Below are 18301 nucleotides of genomic sequence, written 5' to 3'. Positions count from 1 at the left end.
GTGTTCAGAGCAGTAAAAATGCATCCTTAAGGTGAGGTGTCTGAACTCCCGAATGGCGATTGGCGCGTTTTCTTCCAGCACCACAGCTTTGGCAGACCCAACCTCTTCCCCCTACGTTTGCGTCGCAATTCGGGAGTTGGGGGAATTGGCCTCCCCCCTGTGCGTCCTACTTCCTGTCCCACCTGCGGCCTGGGCTCCACAACCTTGCCTGAGCCTCGGACACCACTTCCTGACTCTCCGCTGGAGGCAGAGCTCTCCTTACTCTCTCCCGCGCTTGGGGATGGGCTGGAACTTAAGATGGGAGGGACTTCCCTGTATCCCTCGTCCCTCACAGATCCCCTCCACCAGCCCCCCCCCCAGCATCTATATGGCCCGTTTCCCCATTTCACATTCACTGTGTCCATTTTCCTGGGTCAGCACTGTCTTCTGCAGATTGTATGACTGCCAAGCATCCTGCTAACACTAAATAAATAGTGGCTAAATTAGCAGAAATCATCAGGCAAACCTTCATTTGAGGCACTGACTCTCCAGTCAACATGGCTTCATCTACGATGCACCTTCCCCGCAGCAGCAGCACATCACACGGCACAAGGTTCTCATGGGGGGAGCGGCCTGGAATGGAGAGTTGAATGCTCAGAAGGACTAGGGGGAAGGTGGGGCCTTTGCTCATAAAGTCTCGGGACTCTTGAGAGAAGGGGCTGTGTCAGGTATTGAAAAGACTCAGGCTTTAGGCCCATGACACGAAGTTGCATGAAATATGCACATGCTAATTTATACACATGGCTGAGCCAATTAAGACTGTGGGTAGCAGGGTTCTCTTACCAATGGACACAATGTCCCCTGGAATTATCTCATCGCTGGAAATTGGACGCCACTTCCTGTTTCTGTAGACCTGCAAGAGGAAGAGATATTATTAGTATTATTGTTCTTTATTAATTTAATCTTCATCCACAGATCTCAGGGTGGTTCACAGAAGGGTGGCATTTAGGATGCTAGAGAGAGGGGAGCAGGAGAAGCTGTCCACAGATCAACTTCCCCAAATTCACCTCATCATACCTACAATTCATATCAGCTTGGGCTCAAACAGCAACCCAGTTCTAATGCTTTGGAAACTCAGGCCTGGTCAGGTCAAGAGTCTCCTGCAAGAGACTTTTACTGCACTCCCTTGATCAACTACAGCACCACTTGGCAGAATGATACAGACAACTGTCTTCCCAATGCCTTGCATGAACAGGGGAGATGGGAAAACCATGGGGATTGGTGCAAGAAAAGAATCGCCATGGGTTTGGGAGTAAAGGTTGATAACAAACCCTTTAGGTGGGTGAGGAGCAGCTGGATGACAAGATAATTCTCCTACCTCCCATCTGGGACTGGCACAATCCCTGCGGCTCTTGCGGCACCTCCAATTTCACCCCAACAGCCTTGGCTTTCTTCTCCTGGCTGCTCTCCTTCCAGCAACTGCCATTACTATTCCCTTCTTCATTCTACATTCTACACAGTGATCAGCCCTCTAGGGTCACCCTGAGCAACGGGGCTTCAGCGTTCCAGAGTCCATGCGCCTCATCAGAATGTCTCCAGGTGGGAAGGACCACAGTCTCAACACTTCCTGCTTTGGCTCACCTGGATCATGTAGGGTTTGTTGCCCATTTTTCGAATCTCTGACATGTTCCTCATTTGCTGCTGGACGAGAGATGCTTCAAAAGCCACCAGCATGGAAAGGGTGAAGACACTGTAATACCAGTATTCATCCAGGCACCACAACCCCACGCAGAAGACCTACATGTAGGAAGCAGACACAAAGCACTCCCAATACTGGTCCAGAGCAAGAATCCCATTTGGGCCTATAATGAAGACTTGGTTAGCACAGTGGCTAAAAGCATTCAAGTTTCACCTCAGCCTCAAATGCATGAGTTAGCCTTGGACAAGCTTCCAGCCTTGGTGCTTGGTCTGCAACAGAGGAATAAATAATACTGGCCCATCTTATAAGATTGTTACAATGGTTGCTGAAATAGTGGCCAAGTTCCAAATAACCATGGAAAACAATTCTGGGCACCCAAGTGGACTTTAGATTTGTTTTTCTTGAACCACAAATAATTGTGTGGTTTCAAAGCATTTTGAAATGGACAAAAACTGCAACAGCCTAACACAAACCTTTTGTTACTAGACTCATCAGGCCCTCCAAGCACGTCCATGTGGGACACAAGGGTAGAGGCTGGGCCTGTGTAAACTTTGTTATTCACATAAACATCTGATATTTTATACACACTGAAAACTTTTAAGAAAACATTAATTTTACTTAAGAACACTGAGCTGAATCAGGCCAATGCCCCATCTGGTCCAGCGCCCTGTTCTCATAGTGGCCAGCCAGATGCCTGTGGGGGGGGGGGGGAAGCCCTCTTGCCGTCTGCAGTTTCAGCAACAGGAAATCCAGCTGTGGAGGCAGAGCATAGCAACCACAGCAAGTGGCCACAGATATCCACAGATAAGAGGTTTGTCTAATCTGCTTCTGAAGTCATCTAAGCTGGTGGCCATGACTGCCTCCTAGGGGAGCAAGTTCCAGAGTTTAACTATGTGCAGCATGAAGAAGTCCTGAAACTTCCAATATTCAGTTTCACTAGATGTCCACGAGTTCTAGCATTATGAGGGCAGGGAATTTTTTCTCTTTCTCCATGTCATGCATAATTTTACAAACGGCTATCATGTCGACTCTTAGCACCTTTTTTGTAAACTAAAATATTCCCAAATGCTGCAACCTTTCTTCCTAGCTTGTGTGCCAAGAACGTCTGAGCAGCATCTAAGTCCATACCAGCCTGGTAAATGTGTACGGCAGGAGTGTGTGATTCAAAGCACAATAGAAGGTGACAATTTTTAAATATACATAAGAGATGTTGCCTGTGGAATTCTGGGTTTAAGGAACAGAGAAACTCAAAAAGAGGCTGATGCTGCAAATCCTTTTCGATTACCTGAAAGACGAAGAAAGGGGCAGTGGCTCTTTCTTTGAAGAGTTCAAGGAATTCTGGCACAACCATCTCTGCCCTGTGTGAAAAACAGAACCCTGATTTATTTTGGCATTGTGTTGTGCTATTCTGTCCTGCTTGCAACCCCTAAAACCCTGGAGGTTGGATTCCACACACACACACACACACACACACACACACACCCCAACCCCACGATACATCTCACCATCTTTCTCTTTGCTCTGTTTCCACTTGGAAACACTTCTGCAATGTCTTAGACTTAGAGCATCCGGCTCTGTTTCCAAGTGGAAACAAAGCCGGATGCTCCAAGACATTGCAAAAGTGCTTGTTCTGAGAAGTTGATGGGTAGCAATCCCTCAGACAAAGCTCTTCATAAAACAGGGCTTACAAGGAAGGTTTTAAAACCTTGGATTCCATTGTCTGTCCTAGAGTTACTTCAACTGTGTATATTTAATAACTAGAGAAACAAGAATTACAATTGCAGCCATTGCCATTTTTATGAAAGTGAACCTCTAACATTGGGCTGAAAACTGGAGACTGAAAACTCTCTCTTACTGGTTGACATGATTATTACATCATTTGCTTTTTCTTCCAGATACTGTTAGAGAAGCTGCAATGAAAGACTTGGGGAAAGGCTTATAAGGAACAACCCCCTCTCATCCGGTCGAGTTCTTCTCCAAGCAGTAGCTCAAGCACAGGATCAGATTGCAAGAGCCAGGAAACGGAAAGAGAGAGCCGAGGCTCGAGCAGCATCAGGGAGCCCTTACTCCAAGGGGAGGGAGAAAGGGGCCGACAGTCAGTCGGTCGGTAGGCCATCCCCCCCCCCCAATGCCGGAATTGAGGCGTCGGAGAAAAGGGAGGCGCTTCACAATTCCCAGGCTGTTATGCTGGGCGAAAAACAGGAAATCCACATTGCAGGATTCTGACTCGGAATGAGGCAGACATGGTTTTGGACACTTTACACTGTAGATAATATACACCAATAAAAACATCTGAAAGACAAGCAGATGTGCAGGGTCGTTACTCAAGAGTAGCCACAACAACCCTGACAGTTGCCCACCTTTCCTGATAGTTCTGCTGTCTTGTCAGTGGTTATTTTTTGCTAGAGTATCCCCCAGAGAACCCTTAACTCGTACTAAGTTACCCACATGCCGAATTTAAAGTACTGCCAACTAACTAAGTTAACTAGTCATTAATTCAGGCATCCTGTGGCCAAACGTCTGAGTGCTCCAATTCTTGGAAATGGCCACCATAAATGTTTCCCCAAAGCAGCTGGATTTGCCCCACGTACTTGTTGGTGCCATAGTTCTTCTCTGCTGCTTTGATCTCCTTGTCTTCCTGGTAGCCACGTGCATTCTGATAAAATTGCAATGGATATTCCACAGGGAATAGCACAGGAAGGAATTTTTTTCTCTCATTTAGCTCATAGAAATATTTGATTTTCTGAAATTCGAAGGAAAGGACCTCCTGTCCATCCTCCCCCTAGAAGAAATAAAGAAAGCTACAGCAAACAGGTTTCCACATGCAAGAGGCCAGTTTAGCGAGTAAGATTTTAGAGACTTCCACTGCCCTGTTTAAAAGGACTCCCTGCCACAAGATAGGCGCACTCACCAGTCCCTCCACCCCAACAGGGAAGGGCCGTAGCTCAGTGGCAAAGCGGTTGCTTGGCATGCAGAAGGTCCCAGATCCTATCCCTGGCATCTCCGGGTAGGGCTGGGACAGGCTCCTGTCTGATACCCTGGAGAGCAGCTGCCAATCAGTATCACAATACTGAGCTAAATGGACCAGTACCCCAACTCAGAATAAGGCAGTTCCCTGTATTCCAAACTGAGCAAAATAAACCCAAGCATCAATAAAGTACCACAATAAAAGGACAGCTCCAAAGCTGAAAGTCACAATATGCAAAAAAAAAGGTCTGAAGTAGACAAGAGACACAAATCAATTTAACCTACACTCTCAAACATGCGCTGCCTGCATGCCTCCTACCTTTATTTGGCTGCCAAGTCTGCTTTTCTGTGGCTTTTTACAAGGTACCACGCTGCCAAATCAATAGGCTAGATCCAGACGTAGTCAAAAGTCTCACTGAAGCAACAAGTCAAGTCATGACTTGCGTAGTCTGGATCCAGCTGGCAAACAGAAATGGGATAACAGAAGGTTCCACATGGGGGAACTGCTTTGAACCACAGCCATGGCTTTCTTACCTGGTCTCTATGGATGGGCACCAATTCGGCAGAACCGTTATTGGGGGTTGGCACAACTTTAGCCAATGTGGCTTTCCTTGGACTGCGCACCTGAAAGATACACAATTAGGGAAGAAAATGTCTTTAGCGTTAGGACCAAAAGAGCCGGCATAGCATTATGTCCTGTAAACCAAGGCTTGTGGTTGTGATCTTTGCTCTGGATATTCACTTAGCATTATGTACAAACCAGGTCTGAGATGGATACACAACTGGCCTCTGTTCCTTTGAACCTTTTGCACAGGGCTGACCCTACTATGAGACAGAATACAGTGGCTGCCTCAAGCAGCATTTTGAGTATGATTAACAGGTGGCAAAACATTAACAACTGATGGTAAATAACTATCAGTTACTTAAATTTATTTCACTATGAAGAGCTTTAACAAGTATTAAAATAAATATTGCCTGTGCCCTTCCACTGTATTCTCTAAACCAATGATAAACACCTCACACACCTTTGCTTCATCCTTCCCTGTCATGCGATGATTAAACACAGAAGTAGAAAGCTTGAATCAAGTTAGTGTCTTCCATATTTTTTAAAAAATTCATTTTTATTCATTTTCAACACATATAAAAAGAAAAAACAATACAAGCACAACAACAAAAAACAAAAACAAAAATACAAAAAAGAGAAAAAAGAAAAAGAATCTAACAACCTTATCTTTTTCATCACATTATAGACTTCCTCGGCCTCCCTCTCATCGAGTCCCTATTTAAATATTCTTAAAGCAGTTTTCATATTATTTTAAATCTCTTATTACATTTCTCTCTTAACATTTCAAATCCAATCTTATCTATCATCCTCACTATGTTTTTAACCTCTCAATTAATTCTAATCAATTAACTTTTTATATCTTCATATATAATCTATTGTTCCTCCCCTTAGCTTACAGTTTTTATCAACAATGATTTATATTAAAATATTCATTCTTTTCTCATAATACCTTTAAACTATAATATTTCATCCCCCCTTCTCCTGGATCTAGCTTGCCCAAATGTCACAGCGAATTCCATAATTCATGCCAGCGTCGGACCTTCCCAATCAATCCAGCCAAAAATTATACAACTAAATCCTTTTAACCCACTCCCACCCTTTTCCAAAGTTTCCACCAAATTTTCTTAAACCCGCCCTGCTGTTTCCTCACTTCTTCCTCTAAGTCCTGTTCCACATCTCCCACTTGTGGAACAATTTCCCAGTCTTCTTCGTCCTCTTCTTTACACTTAAGTTCCATTACTTTTGTGGCAATGTCCAAAATTTGTGACTGCCCTTCTTGTTCCCATGCATGATTCAATAATGCTCCATCTCTTCCCAAATCAGTTTCCAAGCTGTTCCTTTCACTTATGTCACTTGGTTGCTTAATAAATTCACGCAGCTGCTTGTTACACGTAACCAGTTCCTGTTTAATGTCCAAAAGTTCCAGAAAGATCTTGTGCCAGTCCAGGTCTTGTGATGTTGTTGAGTCTATCTTCATTTTTGCCTATTCAGATTCCTTGGGAGAACAGCAGATAACAAAACTGGAAATGACAGGAGTCATATTTCCAAGTCTCTGAAACCATTTTAAAGTCCAATCTGGGATGTCTCCTCCTTGTTATTTCAAACCAATCTTCAGAATCAATTTAAAATTGACAGATCCAAATCTCAGTATTATAATCCAGTCTTTATTAAATAAAATTATAAATCCTTCACTGCTCCCTTCAGGCACCCAGATCCAGCTTCCTGGGAGACTTTCTTTGAAAAGTCTTGCAGGCAATTTAATACATTTCACACTTCCCCTCCCCTCTATCCTGCCTCAGAGCGGAGTTTTAAGGTGCAATTGTTGATAAATTGATTACTTCCTTTCACCTCTCAGCTAGAGGTCATGTTACTGCATCGTAATCCACTCAATGGAGGAGACCGACTTCCGTTTTTTGAGTCTCCTACCGTGGCCAAATCTATCAATTAGAAAGATACGTTTTTCATCCTTTTACTCACGGTGCCTGATGTTCCAAATCTTCTGATTGAAAGAATCTGCCGCTCCTCCACTGCCGGGTCAGAGCTTCGCCTTGCGACAGTAACGATGGCGCTCAAGATGGCTCCCGTGACTGCCACTCCACTCTCTCCAGGGCTCTTCCTAAGCTTACCGGGGAGTGGAGGAGTCGCTTGGGGAGCACTGCTGAGCTCTCTGTCCCCAGAATGCTCGATCTGGGGCTCTTTTGGGGGGCCACATTGCTCTCGCGGCTCTCCCCCCCTCACAAGGCAGGGTCCCTCGGAGCTCGAGGGAGACCTCGCCGCACAGCGCTGGTGGCAGCCCGGAAGTCCAAGCTAGTGTCTTCCATATTGACATTGGGGCTTGTGCTTAGTGTCATAAAGAATTCTACACCTAATGGCTTGGATGCTCTCTGTAGGCATCTCTCCATAGAATCAGGAGGGATGGGGCATGAAATCACCGAAAACTGGGCCAAGGGTATGGAAAACTCTTCTTCCCCAAGCTTCCTTAAGTCAACTTACCTTAGGATCCAACCCACTGCTTGCCACATTCTAACCATATTTGCTCAGAGTTAAGAAAGATCCTCTCACTACATTGGGATTTACTTTTCAGTAAGTTTAGTTACGACAGCAGCCTAGATTTATAGTCCAGCCCCTAAATTTTACATACACTTGCCTTTTGCGTAGCAGGAAGAGAAGATGATTTTTGAATGTAAGAAACTTCCTTATACTGCTGTCAGACCGCTGGTCCATCTAGCCCACAGTACGGTGTACTCTGACTGGCAGTGGTACCCCTCAACAGTTTCAGGAAAAGCTCTCACTTAGCACTGCTACCTGCAATCCTTTAAGTGGGAGTTGAACCTGGGACTTTCTGCATGCAGCTCATGTGCTCCCCCTGAACTGTGCTGATTACTTGCTTGAAAGGGAGCAAAGGAAATGAAGCCTATGCAATTAAAGTTTAGGAATCTAAAAAGCAAAAAAACCCAAACAAACCATTTTCTTGCATTTTAGAGAAATGAGGAAGCCCAGTGGTTTAAAGAAAGCAAACTTTGCAGGGGTTAAATGTAGCTGTGAGAACTAGACGGCCTGCCACTTTCAAGGCCTTGGAAAGGGAAGACTGAGCAAAGTTCACCAGATTACCACCCTTCCAACAAAGCTTTGACGCAGTGCCAAAACAATACCACAAGTAGCAAGGAGTTATTTAAAGTTTTGTCTCCCAGCTTAAAAATATAAGATAAAAAGGATAAGTATTTTGATTTTCTTCTTTGTCACCAGCGTCCTGAGACATACTGGCATGGCTGACAGAAGCTGATGTTGGTCTCTGTCTGTGCTACTCAAATCAAGCAAGTCCCAACCAACATTGATTATTAAGGAAGTGGATACAGAATATCTTGATGCAGCTTGCCCTACCAGTGACAGACTCAGGACAATCATAGAAGTGTCACCTCTGCCCAGAAACCAGTGTGCCATTGCAGGGAGAAAGCCTGGCCACTTCATAAAAACTTCAGGGCAGCAAAAATATTCAGAGTGGCTCATTATCCATTTACCCCTACCATGACCTGGAATAAGCACAATCCACCACATATGGCAGCATAACAAAGGGCAGGTTTTTAGACCTTTTACTTATTTGCTATTGCCTACCTTTGAAATCAGCCAGACTTAACAAGACACTTTCAACTTCACCATGCAAGGAGGCAGTGGTGTTTATTTCTATCTTTATTTTTAGACCAACTGCCCATTTTAAAATTAGACAGCTGCCAGCCCTAGCTCAAACCCCCCCAAATTTACAGCGGAGTCTCCAAACACAGATTCTGTTCTGGAAAAAGGAAACGGGAGTGAAGAGGTTAAAGATTTTCAACTGGTCACCCCCCTCTTCCTTCCCGCCTTGAGGTCTCCTCGTTCCGCCGCGCTTCTTAGGGGCAGAGCTGGCAGCCCTCGGTCCCTCCGCCAGTGATTCCACCCCGGGCCCTCGCGAGGCCAAGGCGGCCCTCCAACTCCCCGCCGCGGGGCCCGACTCACCGCGCAGCAGTAGAGCAGGCAGTGGACGTGGACGCTCCAGAGGCCGGCCAGGGCGGTCAGCAGGTGGGCGGCGCCGATGGCGGCCAGGTAGAGCAGCGCGGCTTCGGGCGTCTCGGCGCCGCCGGCCCCCCAGGCCCAGTCGCGGGCGCTGGGCCCCCAGAACCAGAGCCAGAGCGGGTAGAGCACGCAGAAGGGCAGCACCGTCCCCCACAGAAGCCGAGACCGGCGCCGGTACGGAACCACGTCCTGCACCAGCTCGTCCCCAGGGCCCGGACCGGCCCCCCGCGCCGCCGCCGCCGCCGCCGCCATCCTTCTCCCGGGACACCGCGCAGCCCGTCGCCTCGCCTCGCCTCGCCTCAGCCGCCGCCACCGGCCAGCTCCGCGCGCGCCGCTTCCGCTTCCGGGGCAGCCGGCTCCCCGCTGCTAGCCAGGCACGCGCGCAGCCTCCGCGCATGCTCAGCACCTTCCCGCGGCGGTGGCGGGGCAGCGATACAACGTGGTCTTAGCGTATCTTATACGCCGGCGCCGCAATGTCCTCTAGTGTCATGGCTGCCCGGGGGAGCCTGGCACGCATGCGCAGATGGGTACCCTCCCTCGGGAGGGAGCATGCGCGCCAGAGGAGAAGGCCTAGGTACAGGATCCGGCCTCGGGGCTGCAGGAGCGAGATGTGAGTGGGGCGTCTGAGCGGCCCGGCCCGCCCCGGGTCCTGCGAGGAAATCCCCCGCCGCCCCCGGAAGCCCATGGGGGTGGGAGGGAGGGAGAGCGCAGCCTAAATGGTTAGGGGGCTTGGCTTGGGAGACCCCCAGGGCTCAAACACAAATGCATTTTGTGTTTTCATCTTGCATCTCTATGCTGTGACATTTTTTATGCCCCGAGATCTACGGACAAGGCCTTTGACAAGGTGCCCCATGATATTCTTGTAAAGAAGCGGGTAAAATGCGGGCTAGATAATGCTACCATTCAGTGGATTTGGAACTGGCTGGCTGACCGAACCCAAAGGGTGCTCATCAATGGCTCCTCCTCATCCTGGAGAGAAGTGACTAGTGGGGTGCCACAGGGTTCTGTCTTGGGCCCAGTCTTATTCAACATCTTTATCAATGACTTGGATGATGGGCTTGAGGGCATCCTGAGCAAGTTTGCAGATGACACCAAATTGGGAGGGGTGGCTAATACCCCAGAGGACAGGATCACACTTCAAAATGACCTCAACAGATTAGGCAACTGGGCCAAAGCAAACAAGATGAATTTTAACAGGGAGAAATGTAAAGTACTACATTTGGGCAAAAAGAAAAAGTCACAAATACAGGATGGGTGACACCTGGCTTGAGAGCAGTACATGGAAAAGGATCTAGGAGTCTTGGTAGACCACAAACTTGACATGAGTCAGCAGTGTGATGCAGCAGCTAAAAAAGCCAATGCAATTCTGGGCTGCATCAATAGGAGTATAGCGGCTAGATCAAGGGAAGTAATTGTACCACTGTATTCTGCTCTGGTCAGACCTCACCTGGAGTACTGTGTCCAGTTCTGGGCACCACAGTTCAAGAAGGATACTGACAAGCTGGAACGTGTCCAGAGGAGGGCAACCAAAATGGTCAAAGGCCTGGAACCAATGCCTTATGAGGAACGGCTTAGGGAGCTGGGTATGTTTAGCCTGGAGAAGAGAAGGCTAAGGGGTGATATGATAGCCATGTTCTAATATATAAAAGGATGCCATATAGAAGAGGGTGAAAGGTTGTTTTCTGCTGCTCCAGAGAAGCGGACATGGAGCAATGGATTCAAGCTACAAGAAAGAGGATTCCACCTAAACATTAGGAAGAACTTCCTGACAGTAAGAGCTGTTAGGCAGTGGAATTTGCTGCCAAGGAGTGTGGTGGAGTCTCCTTCTTTGGAGGTCTTTAAGCGGACCAAACTGCAGGAGGCAGTGGAAGACAGGAGTGCCTGGCGTACTATGGTCCATGGGGTCACGAAGAGTCGGACACGACTAAACGACTAAACAACAACAACAAAGCGGAGGCTTGACAGCCATCTGTCAGGAATGCTTTGATGGTGTTTCCTGCTTGGCAGGGGGTTGGAATCATAGAATCATAGAGTTGGAAGAGAACACAAGGGCTATCCAGTCCAACCCCCTGTGGCCCTTGTGGTGTCTTCCAACTCTATGATTCTATGACAAAGAGCGGGATGCACAATTAATACATTAAACAAGCCCAAGGTCTGGTTGAATAATATTTTTGCCTGGTGCCTAAAGGTGTGTAATGAAGGTGCCAGGCAAGTCTCCCTGGGGAGAGCATTTTGCAAAGGGGAGCCAGCACAGAGACGGCCCCATTCTTCTGCTGCCACCCTCCGGGCCTCACGTAGAGGAGGCTCATGAAGAAGGATGGTCAGAGGATCATCTCGGGTCTTGTTGTTGTTGTTGTTGTTTAGTCGTTTAGTCGTGTCCGACTCTTCGTGACCCCATGGACCAGACCACACCAGGCACTCCTGTCTTCCACTGCCTCCCGCAGTTTGGTCAAACTCATGTTCGTAGCTTCGAGAACACTATCCAACCATCTTGTCCTCTGTCGTCCCCTTCTCCTAGTGCCCTCAATCTTTCCCAACATCAGGGTCTTTTCCAGGGAGTCTTCTCTTCTCATGAGGTGGCCAAAGTATTGGAGCCTTAGCTTCAGGATCTGTCCTTCCAGTGAGCACTCAGGGCTGATTTCCTTCAGAATGGATAGGTTTGATCTTCTTGCAGTCCATGGGACTCTCAAGAGTCTCCTCCAGCACCATAATTCAAAAGCATCAATTCTTCGATGATCAGCCTTCTTTATGCTCCAGCTCTTACTTCCATACATCACTCTCAGGGTCTAGGTAGGCTCATAAGGGGCAGTCCTTGAGCTATTGTGGTCCTGAGCTGTTTATAATTCTGTAGTAAACCAAGTTTTGCACTTCATGCTCCTAATGTTACAAAACGACTTGTAAAGAGCACTTAAAAAGAAAAGAGCATTGCATTTCCCCCATTTTCAAAAAAAATCTAGAAATTTTACATTTCTTCGCTTCCTCTCTCCTTATGACATGAGGGTGATAGGCCTGTTCTGCTGCTGTTCCCCAGTGAGTGGCACTTGGTCATGTTGACCCTAATCTTATGGGTGGCAGATGGACATCACAAGATCCTCCATGCATTTGCCCAGCTCCCTGTTAAAGCTGCTCCACCACGGCCTTGTGGGGCAGAAAGTTCCTGACATTAGCAATGCTCTGCAAAGCAAAGCAGTGCTTCCTGCACGTCGAGTGTGATTTTGCCAGGAGCATGTGGAATAAGGGCAAAGTCTATGCATGGGAGAATGCGCAGAGGGCCTCCAGTGATAACTACGAATGTCTGTCTGGGATTAGGGAGCATGGCTAATCTTTGAGGAGGGGGCAGAGACTCTCTAAATTACAGGGCTCTCCATGACTAATGAATGCTATTGTGCCTCCATCCCGACAGGCAGGCGGCCCTGGAGGTGACCGCACGGCATTGCCGAAAAGAAGCAGAGCAGTATGGCCAGTGTGTGGCTGCCAACCCTTCCTCCTGGCAGCAGGACTGTCACCAGCTCAAGCTTGAAATGGCCAAGTGCACGTCATCCCAGTAAGTTTCCAAGCAGGGCACAATGCAGAACGAGTCGGCCCCTGCAGGCGGCCTGCCAGAGGTAGAATCTGCCTCTCACGTTTTATTACGCTGCCTGTCTTGTAGAAGATATGGACCCTGAGATTACGCTAAAAGTGGCCAAATTCTGTGCAGCAGCCATAAAGCTCAGAGAACAAGTGGTGCTACCGCAATGAATAAGACCCCAAATGGTAATCTTTAGGCTATCTTTTAGTGTCCCAGTTCCAATTTATACATTTTAAATGCTGCTGTGCTGTATACAAATATATGTGTGTATTGTTCCTGCTGTGTAAATTTTAGTGTATTACCTTTGTGTTTTATGATTTTTATGATTCTTCTGATTTTGTAAGCTGGTCTGTGACCGTAATAATCAATTCAATTCAATTCAAGCAGGACACCATTCCATAGAACAACACATGCCCTTCCTGGTGCGATAAAACTTTGGTGGGGGGGGGACCCCCTCTGATGTGTGTTTCCCCCCCTCCCGCTTGGGGATCTACTTTCAAAGCAATGACTGTATGGCTGGATTTATACAGGATGCATAACACCAGGAAAGCCTGACTCTGAATGCCATGTTTCAATCACACATTAAACTGGTGTGACTAGTAGGAGGGCTTTTTCTAGTTCTGGCTCCTCTCAGGGGGGCACCATTGCCTTTGTAAGAGAACAAGGCGAGTTCCGGCACCTCTTTTTCTAGAAAAATAGCACTGCTTCTAAGACACTGTGTGAGGGGGCCAGTGCATGTTGGAAGCCTACATGAGTAATGATTTCCCTGTGGTCTGCATTGTGTATAAATTAGGCCTGTGTCTGGGGAATGTCTCTCCTGTACTCTCCCCCCAGCTAGAGAAAGGAAGTGATCTCTAAATTACTCCTAGAGCCTCCAGATCTCACCCCCCACTGGACCTGGTCGATGCCATACAGTCAAACCTCGGTTTACGCCTACCTCGGCGAGCGACCGCTTTGGCGAGCAACTGCCGTGGACCCGGAAGTGTTTACATCCAGGTTCCGCAGCATCGGATGCGCAGACACGATCTGCGCAGCTCACGCACGCGCAGAAGTGTGCCTTCGGGGAGTGGCCGCTTTGGCAAGCGTCTGCCTCCACGGAACGGATTGCGGTCGCAAACCGAGGTACCACCGTATTTGCTTTTGCCTGGATTTAATGTGTTCTTAACTGATACTGCAGAGGATGGAGTAGCCTATAGCTTTGTCGACCACTTTTGCCTATGGCCCTGCCCTATACCTGGAAGGTTCTCCGTGAGGAAACATGTCTTTCAGGACAACCTTTTGTTTGCAAGCCTTCTAGAATGGATGAGCTATTTCTGCCCTTGTCCTGGTCAGGCAGAGCGCTTCTGAGTTCCAAGAAGGAGCCAAAGTGTTGGCAAAGGGCTAAAAAAGACGAGTAGAAATGAGCTCATAGGAAACCTGGGAGAGCTCTATGAGTTCAGGGGAAACCATAATGGGAGTTGGGGGAAATGATTGAAGACATGTCTAGTGGCAGAATGGATAGGAGGCATTTGTCCCCCCACCCCCGATCTGGGTCCATGACAATGTTCAAAGCGCTCAGTGTTCATTATCCCAGTAATCCTTAAGTATAATAATTCATATTATCCCCATTTTGCAGGTGTGGGGACAAAGACTGAGAGAAAGTGGTTTGCCAAAGGCTACTAAGTAAGTTCTGGGCCAAGTGAGATTTGAAGATGTTTTGGCTCCCTCTCTGAGCAACTACACTCAGAGACGCAGTTTGAGTGACATGCTAAGTCCAGGTGAACCATGAATGAACAATCATACTGGTGCATTCGGCTCCAATGGTGCCTGCCTCTCGCTCTCTTTGCAAAGCTGGAAGGGAACAAACTCAAGCACTGGCTTCTTGTGAACCAATGGTCATGGTTTGCTTCTCTCTGAAGAAATCATGAGCAGAAGCCACAAGGGCTGCTTTGCACAAAATGCTAATTCCGTGCTTTGCTTTGTTTTCTCTCAGCTTTGGCAATGAGGGGAAGGCGTGATTTTAGCACACTTGCTCATGAATGGGAAGGCACAGCTGAACTTACTGCTATGTATGTGCCAGGCTAAAGTGAGATCTTTCTCCCACCATTCAAACCAGAGTGTCTGCCCTGAGTAATCTGCCAATTTCTCACCCTTTACACAACCACCTGTGCGGCTTTCATTGCAGCCCAATTGTACAGAAAATCCGCCACGATTGCGCCGAACCATTTTCTGCATTCGAACAGTGTCTTAAGCTGAACCAGGCGTCTGTAGTCAATTGCACTGAACATGTCCAGAAATTCCTGCTCTGTGCTGACCAGGTGAAACTGGCCACATAAGGTTGGTGCCCCCAAACTGATATGTTTCCCCGTGCATGCATGTGTCATTCTTGGGGGGCCACTCTTATTTCCCCAGCAGTGATCCAGGAGTGTGTCTTGCCAAATAAGCTAACCCACTAATCCAGTTGTAGCCATTGTGAGAGTAAACACTTCTCAGTTTGAGCCATGCATGCTCAAGCCTGGAACTACAAAAATACACTTACATAGCTGTTCTTTACAAACAATTCCAAAGGGGGAAATAAATCTCTCACTTGAGCCTTTGTTCTTCCTCTCCTATAAGCAACACTGTGTGCAAACTTGTTAACAAGCCTCGATTACTGCTTAGTCGGCCTGCCAGGGGCTAGATAAAATTGCACTGGCAGGGACTTCTTTTCACCTCTCGGTTGCCAAACACTCTCCTGTCCTAAGTTAGGCTTGGTAACTCCACCAGCCTTGAAAAAGAGAGTCCCCTGAGGCCTCCTGTTCCCCTGCTGCCTCCATCTTCTCTTCTAGGCAGCCAGGATGTTTGCTGCCATGCTATTTCCAAGGAGTCTTGTGGCCCTGTAAAAGATGAACCACTTTATGATGGACTACACTCGCTCCACTTCACTTCCTGAAATGGACTACAGTCCATGGATGCTTAGGTCACAATGCATTTGTTTGCCTCCTCCACACCCATTAAATCTGCTCTGGAGGGTTGGAGGAATCTCCAGAAGCGTTTAGGGGGCATGTGGTGGAGAGGAGAGGGAGGAAAAGTCTCCTTGTGCAAAGGGACACATCCCTCATTTTGCGCTACATTGAATTCCACCTGCAGTGATGTACTGTTTTGATAGGCCTTTCATTTGCGCTGTGTTTGTTCTTTGTCCCTCTCTCCTCCTTCAGTACCAAAAAAGGTGATCTTCTCTGTGTTAACTCTGCGGTGTCCACTGGATTAAAGGTTCCTGGTTCCAGGAATGGCAACAACGTCATCCTCAAGATCTACTAGGACACAAGAATTGCTTCCCGGTCCTGGAAGCCCATTTCTGCAGCCCTGCCTGCCAATGCCATCTCAGTGTGCCACATTGAAGTGCAGCTTCTGATCAATAAACCATGGGAACCACATCAGCATGACCATGGTAGTCTCAGCTCCATCTGCAAAGCCAGCCCTGCCTCTTGGAGCCCAGTGTGTGTGTTTTGCTGAGCCTGGAGCTCATCCAGGCATGGTGCAATAAACTGCAGTCAGAGACCAGAACAGTCTCTTGTGGTTCTTTCAGTCTAATTGTCCAGTTTAGCAGCTGGTGAATAAAGTCTACCTACACCAAACCTTAACCAGTTTCAAGGTGATCAGCAGGAGTTTGCAGGGAAAATACATGGATGGGAACAGAAAGGAGTCTGGTTTTCGGCTTGTGGATCTTCCCTGCACAATCCATGCAGCCTAAATTGTCGTTTCTCCTTGAGCAGGGGACTGGCGGTAGATGTTTGCATTGTGTTTGCCCAGAGCCAATAGAGGGCACTATCTCAGCAGGAGAACCATCTTGCTTCATGTGAAATAACTACAATACCACCTTCTGGATGGATTAGCATTCCCCCCCCCCCCCCGGCATCTCTAAGCAGGCTGGAACAAGAGGAAAACAATCCCCTCTTCGGTCAAACTCATGGCATGACCTGCATGGCTTGGTGCTTCTCCTGGAGGCCCTAACCCTGTGCCAGGGGTGTACCATCAAGATTGCAGACAGAAGCACTTCCTGACCAGAACAATCTGGTGTCTCAGGGGAAATCACCCCCTTCCTTGCCTAGAATCTGATGTGGTTCAGCTGAAACAAAGACTGACCGTGTCCCTACGAACTAAGTGACGGCTAAAGGGTGCTGGTTAAAAGATTTTGAGTGTGTGATAGATGCCAGCATTGCTTGATGCAGTTGTTGGTTGGCAAAATGTGGGTAGGGGAGCAGGAAGTGATAAAAGGGAAATGTGCTTGTTTTCAGAGGAATGGATCAGAGTCTGAGCTTAGAATAAAAATAGAAGGGTCCCAAGTCTTCTCCCCCTACTAGGAAGGGGGCTGGGAGCAGGGGCTTCAAGGATATTCTCCCAGCTCTCTGAGCATTTTAGGAAGACCACACTGCTTTCTTAAGGGTTTGGAAGCTGACTTTTCCATTTCCTTTTGAGCAAATTATTTTCCCACTTCTAACTGGGACTGGCTATATAATATTGCTGATCACATAAGCGGTTGCATAGTACAAGGTGCTTAAGTCATATTTCTGAGTTCTGTTTAAGAGGATATGATGACCAAAATCCAGAGCTGGCAACAGACATAGGAGTTTAGATTACCAGCGTCGTCTGCTGACTGCCTTAGTGCTGTAGTGCTAAATTGGGGCAATTTGCATCAAAGGGGAGACATGTCCACAATTCCCTGATCAGACTGTGCTTTTACCCTGATTCTTTCTAGCCTACCATGATCAAGAACTGAGATCAGCAGAGTCCCTTTCAGGCATCAGCACATTGAACGCTAAAAATATACCAACCTCCATTTTGAAGCACCCTTGCCTAAGATGATTTCCTCTTGGGTTGCATTGGAGGTAATCGCTTCAGTCCACAGGAAATTAGCTGTACAAATTGCAACTTCATGTTGCTTGATCTGTTCTGTTAATTTCCACGGGGCACGAGAAACAATCTCTGGACTGGCTTCATTTAGTGTTCAAACGTTCTGGAAAGAAGCCATACAGAAATGATCTAAGGGCTACAAAAGCTCTTTGGGTTGTTGTTTTGCCTCTGTTTCCTTCTTTGTGTGACATAAATAACAGTTTTGTTTCCCCAGAGCAGTGAAATGAAAGGTAATTTGTTGTTTTTTTAAAAAACAAAACCAGAACTTGGTGGTGTGATTCTTGCACTCGCATATGCAGTCATCTATGTTGATCCCTCTCTCTTTGCCCATCCCTTCTTCCCCAAAGTTGTGGAGTCAGACTGGATGAGAACATGGCACCAATAGGCTTTTTCAGTCGTCACCTCTTCCCCAAGTGGAACTTTGCGTGTGGACGCAGCCCAGATCAGAGCAAGCTCATGGCCAACTCTGCCTTTAATTCCTCATCCATAAAAATGTCGTCATTTTACACCCCGCTTCTCGCTCGCTATTGAGCGTGCCCATTAATCAGCACCGTAGCCTTTGGTGTCAAGGGGCTCCTGGGGGAGATGAATGCCTCTCTGTGAG

General features: G+C 47.5%; 2 protein-coding genes across 9 annotated transcripts in view; one reads left to right on the top strand and one right to left on the bottom strand.

Annotated features, from left to right (window-relative positions):
- Positions 1-9509, bottom strand: part of ATP13A1 (ATPase 13A1) — a 40137-nt gene extending 30628 nt beyond the window's left edge. The window contains exons 1-7 of the mRNA XM_035101667.3: positions 9201-9509; positions 5180-5269; positions 4270-4460; positions 2964-3036; positions 1621-1776; positions 823-892; positions 506-612 (exon numbers count right to left, since the gene is read on the bottom strand). Of these exons, the coding sequence (XP_034957558.3) occupies positions 506-612; positions 823-892; positions 1621-1776; positions 2964-3036; positions 4270-4460; positions 5180-5269; positions 9201-9509 (996 nt within the window). The remainder of the gene's footprint in view (positions 1-505; positions 613-822; positions 893-1620; positions 1777-2963; positions 3037-4269; positions 4461-5179; positions 5270-9200) is intronic.
- Positions 9510-9582: 73 nt separating this feature from the next.
- On the top strand, positions 9583-16347 carry CHCHD5 (coiled-coil-helix-coiled-coil-helix domain containing 5). Of its 8 annotated transcripts, none has more exons than XR_015948331.1 (5): positions 9674-9867; positions 12661-12801; positions 13695-13947; positions 14990-15141; positions 16002-16347. XR_015948331.1 is itself a non-coding variant. In XM_088662776.1 (4 exons), exons 1-3 carry the CDS (start codon positions 9731-9733, stop codon positions 15138-15140), a joined length of 429 nt encoding a protein of 142 aa, XP_088518902.1. In that variant the 5' UTR covers positions 9583-9730; the 3' UTR covers position 15141; positions 16002-16347. The 8 variants fall into 8 exon arrangements, 5 of the variants coding, with proteins under 5 accessions (XP_088518902.1, XP_088518900.1, XP_088518901.1 ...); XR_015948333.1 differs by having other exon boundaries at positions 13660-13947; XM_088662776.1 differs by lacking the exon at positions 13695-13947 and having other exon boundaries at positions 9583-9867.
- The last annotated feature ends 1954 nt before the right edge of the window (positions 16348-18301 follow it).

This window comes from Zootoca vivipara, chromosome 2 (genome assembly GCF_965207765.1).
Source record: "Zootoca vivipara chromosome 2, rZooViv2.hap1.1, whole genome shotgun sequence".
NCBI lineage: Eukaryota > Metazoa > Chordata > Lepidosauria > Squamata > Lacertidae > Zootoca > Zootoca vivipara.
The sequence above is the reverse complement of the archived record's forward strand: the minus strand, read 5'-3'. Positions and strand labels throughout refer to the sequence as shown.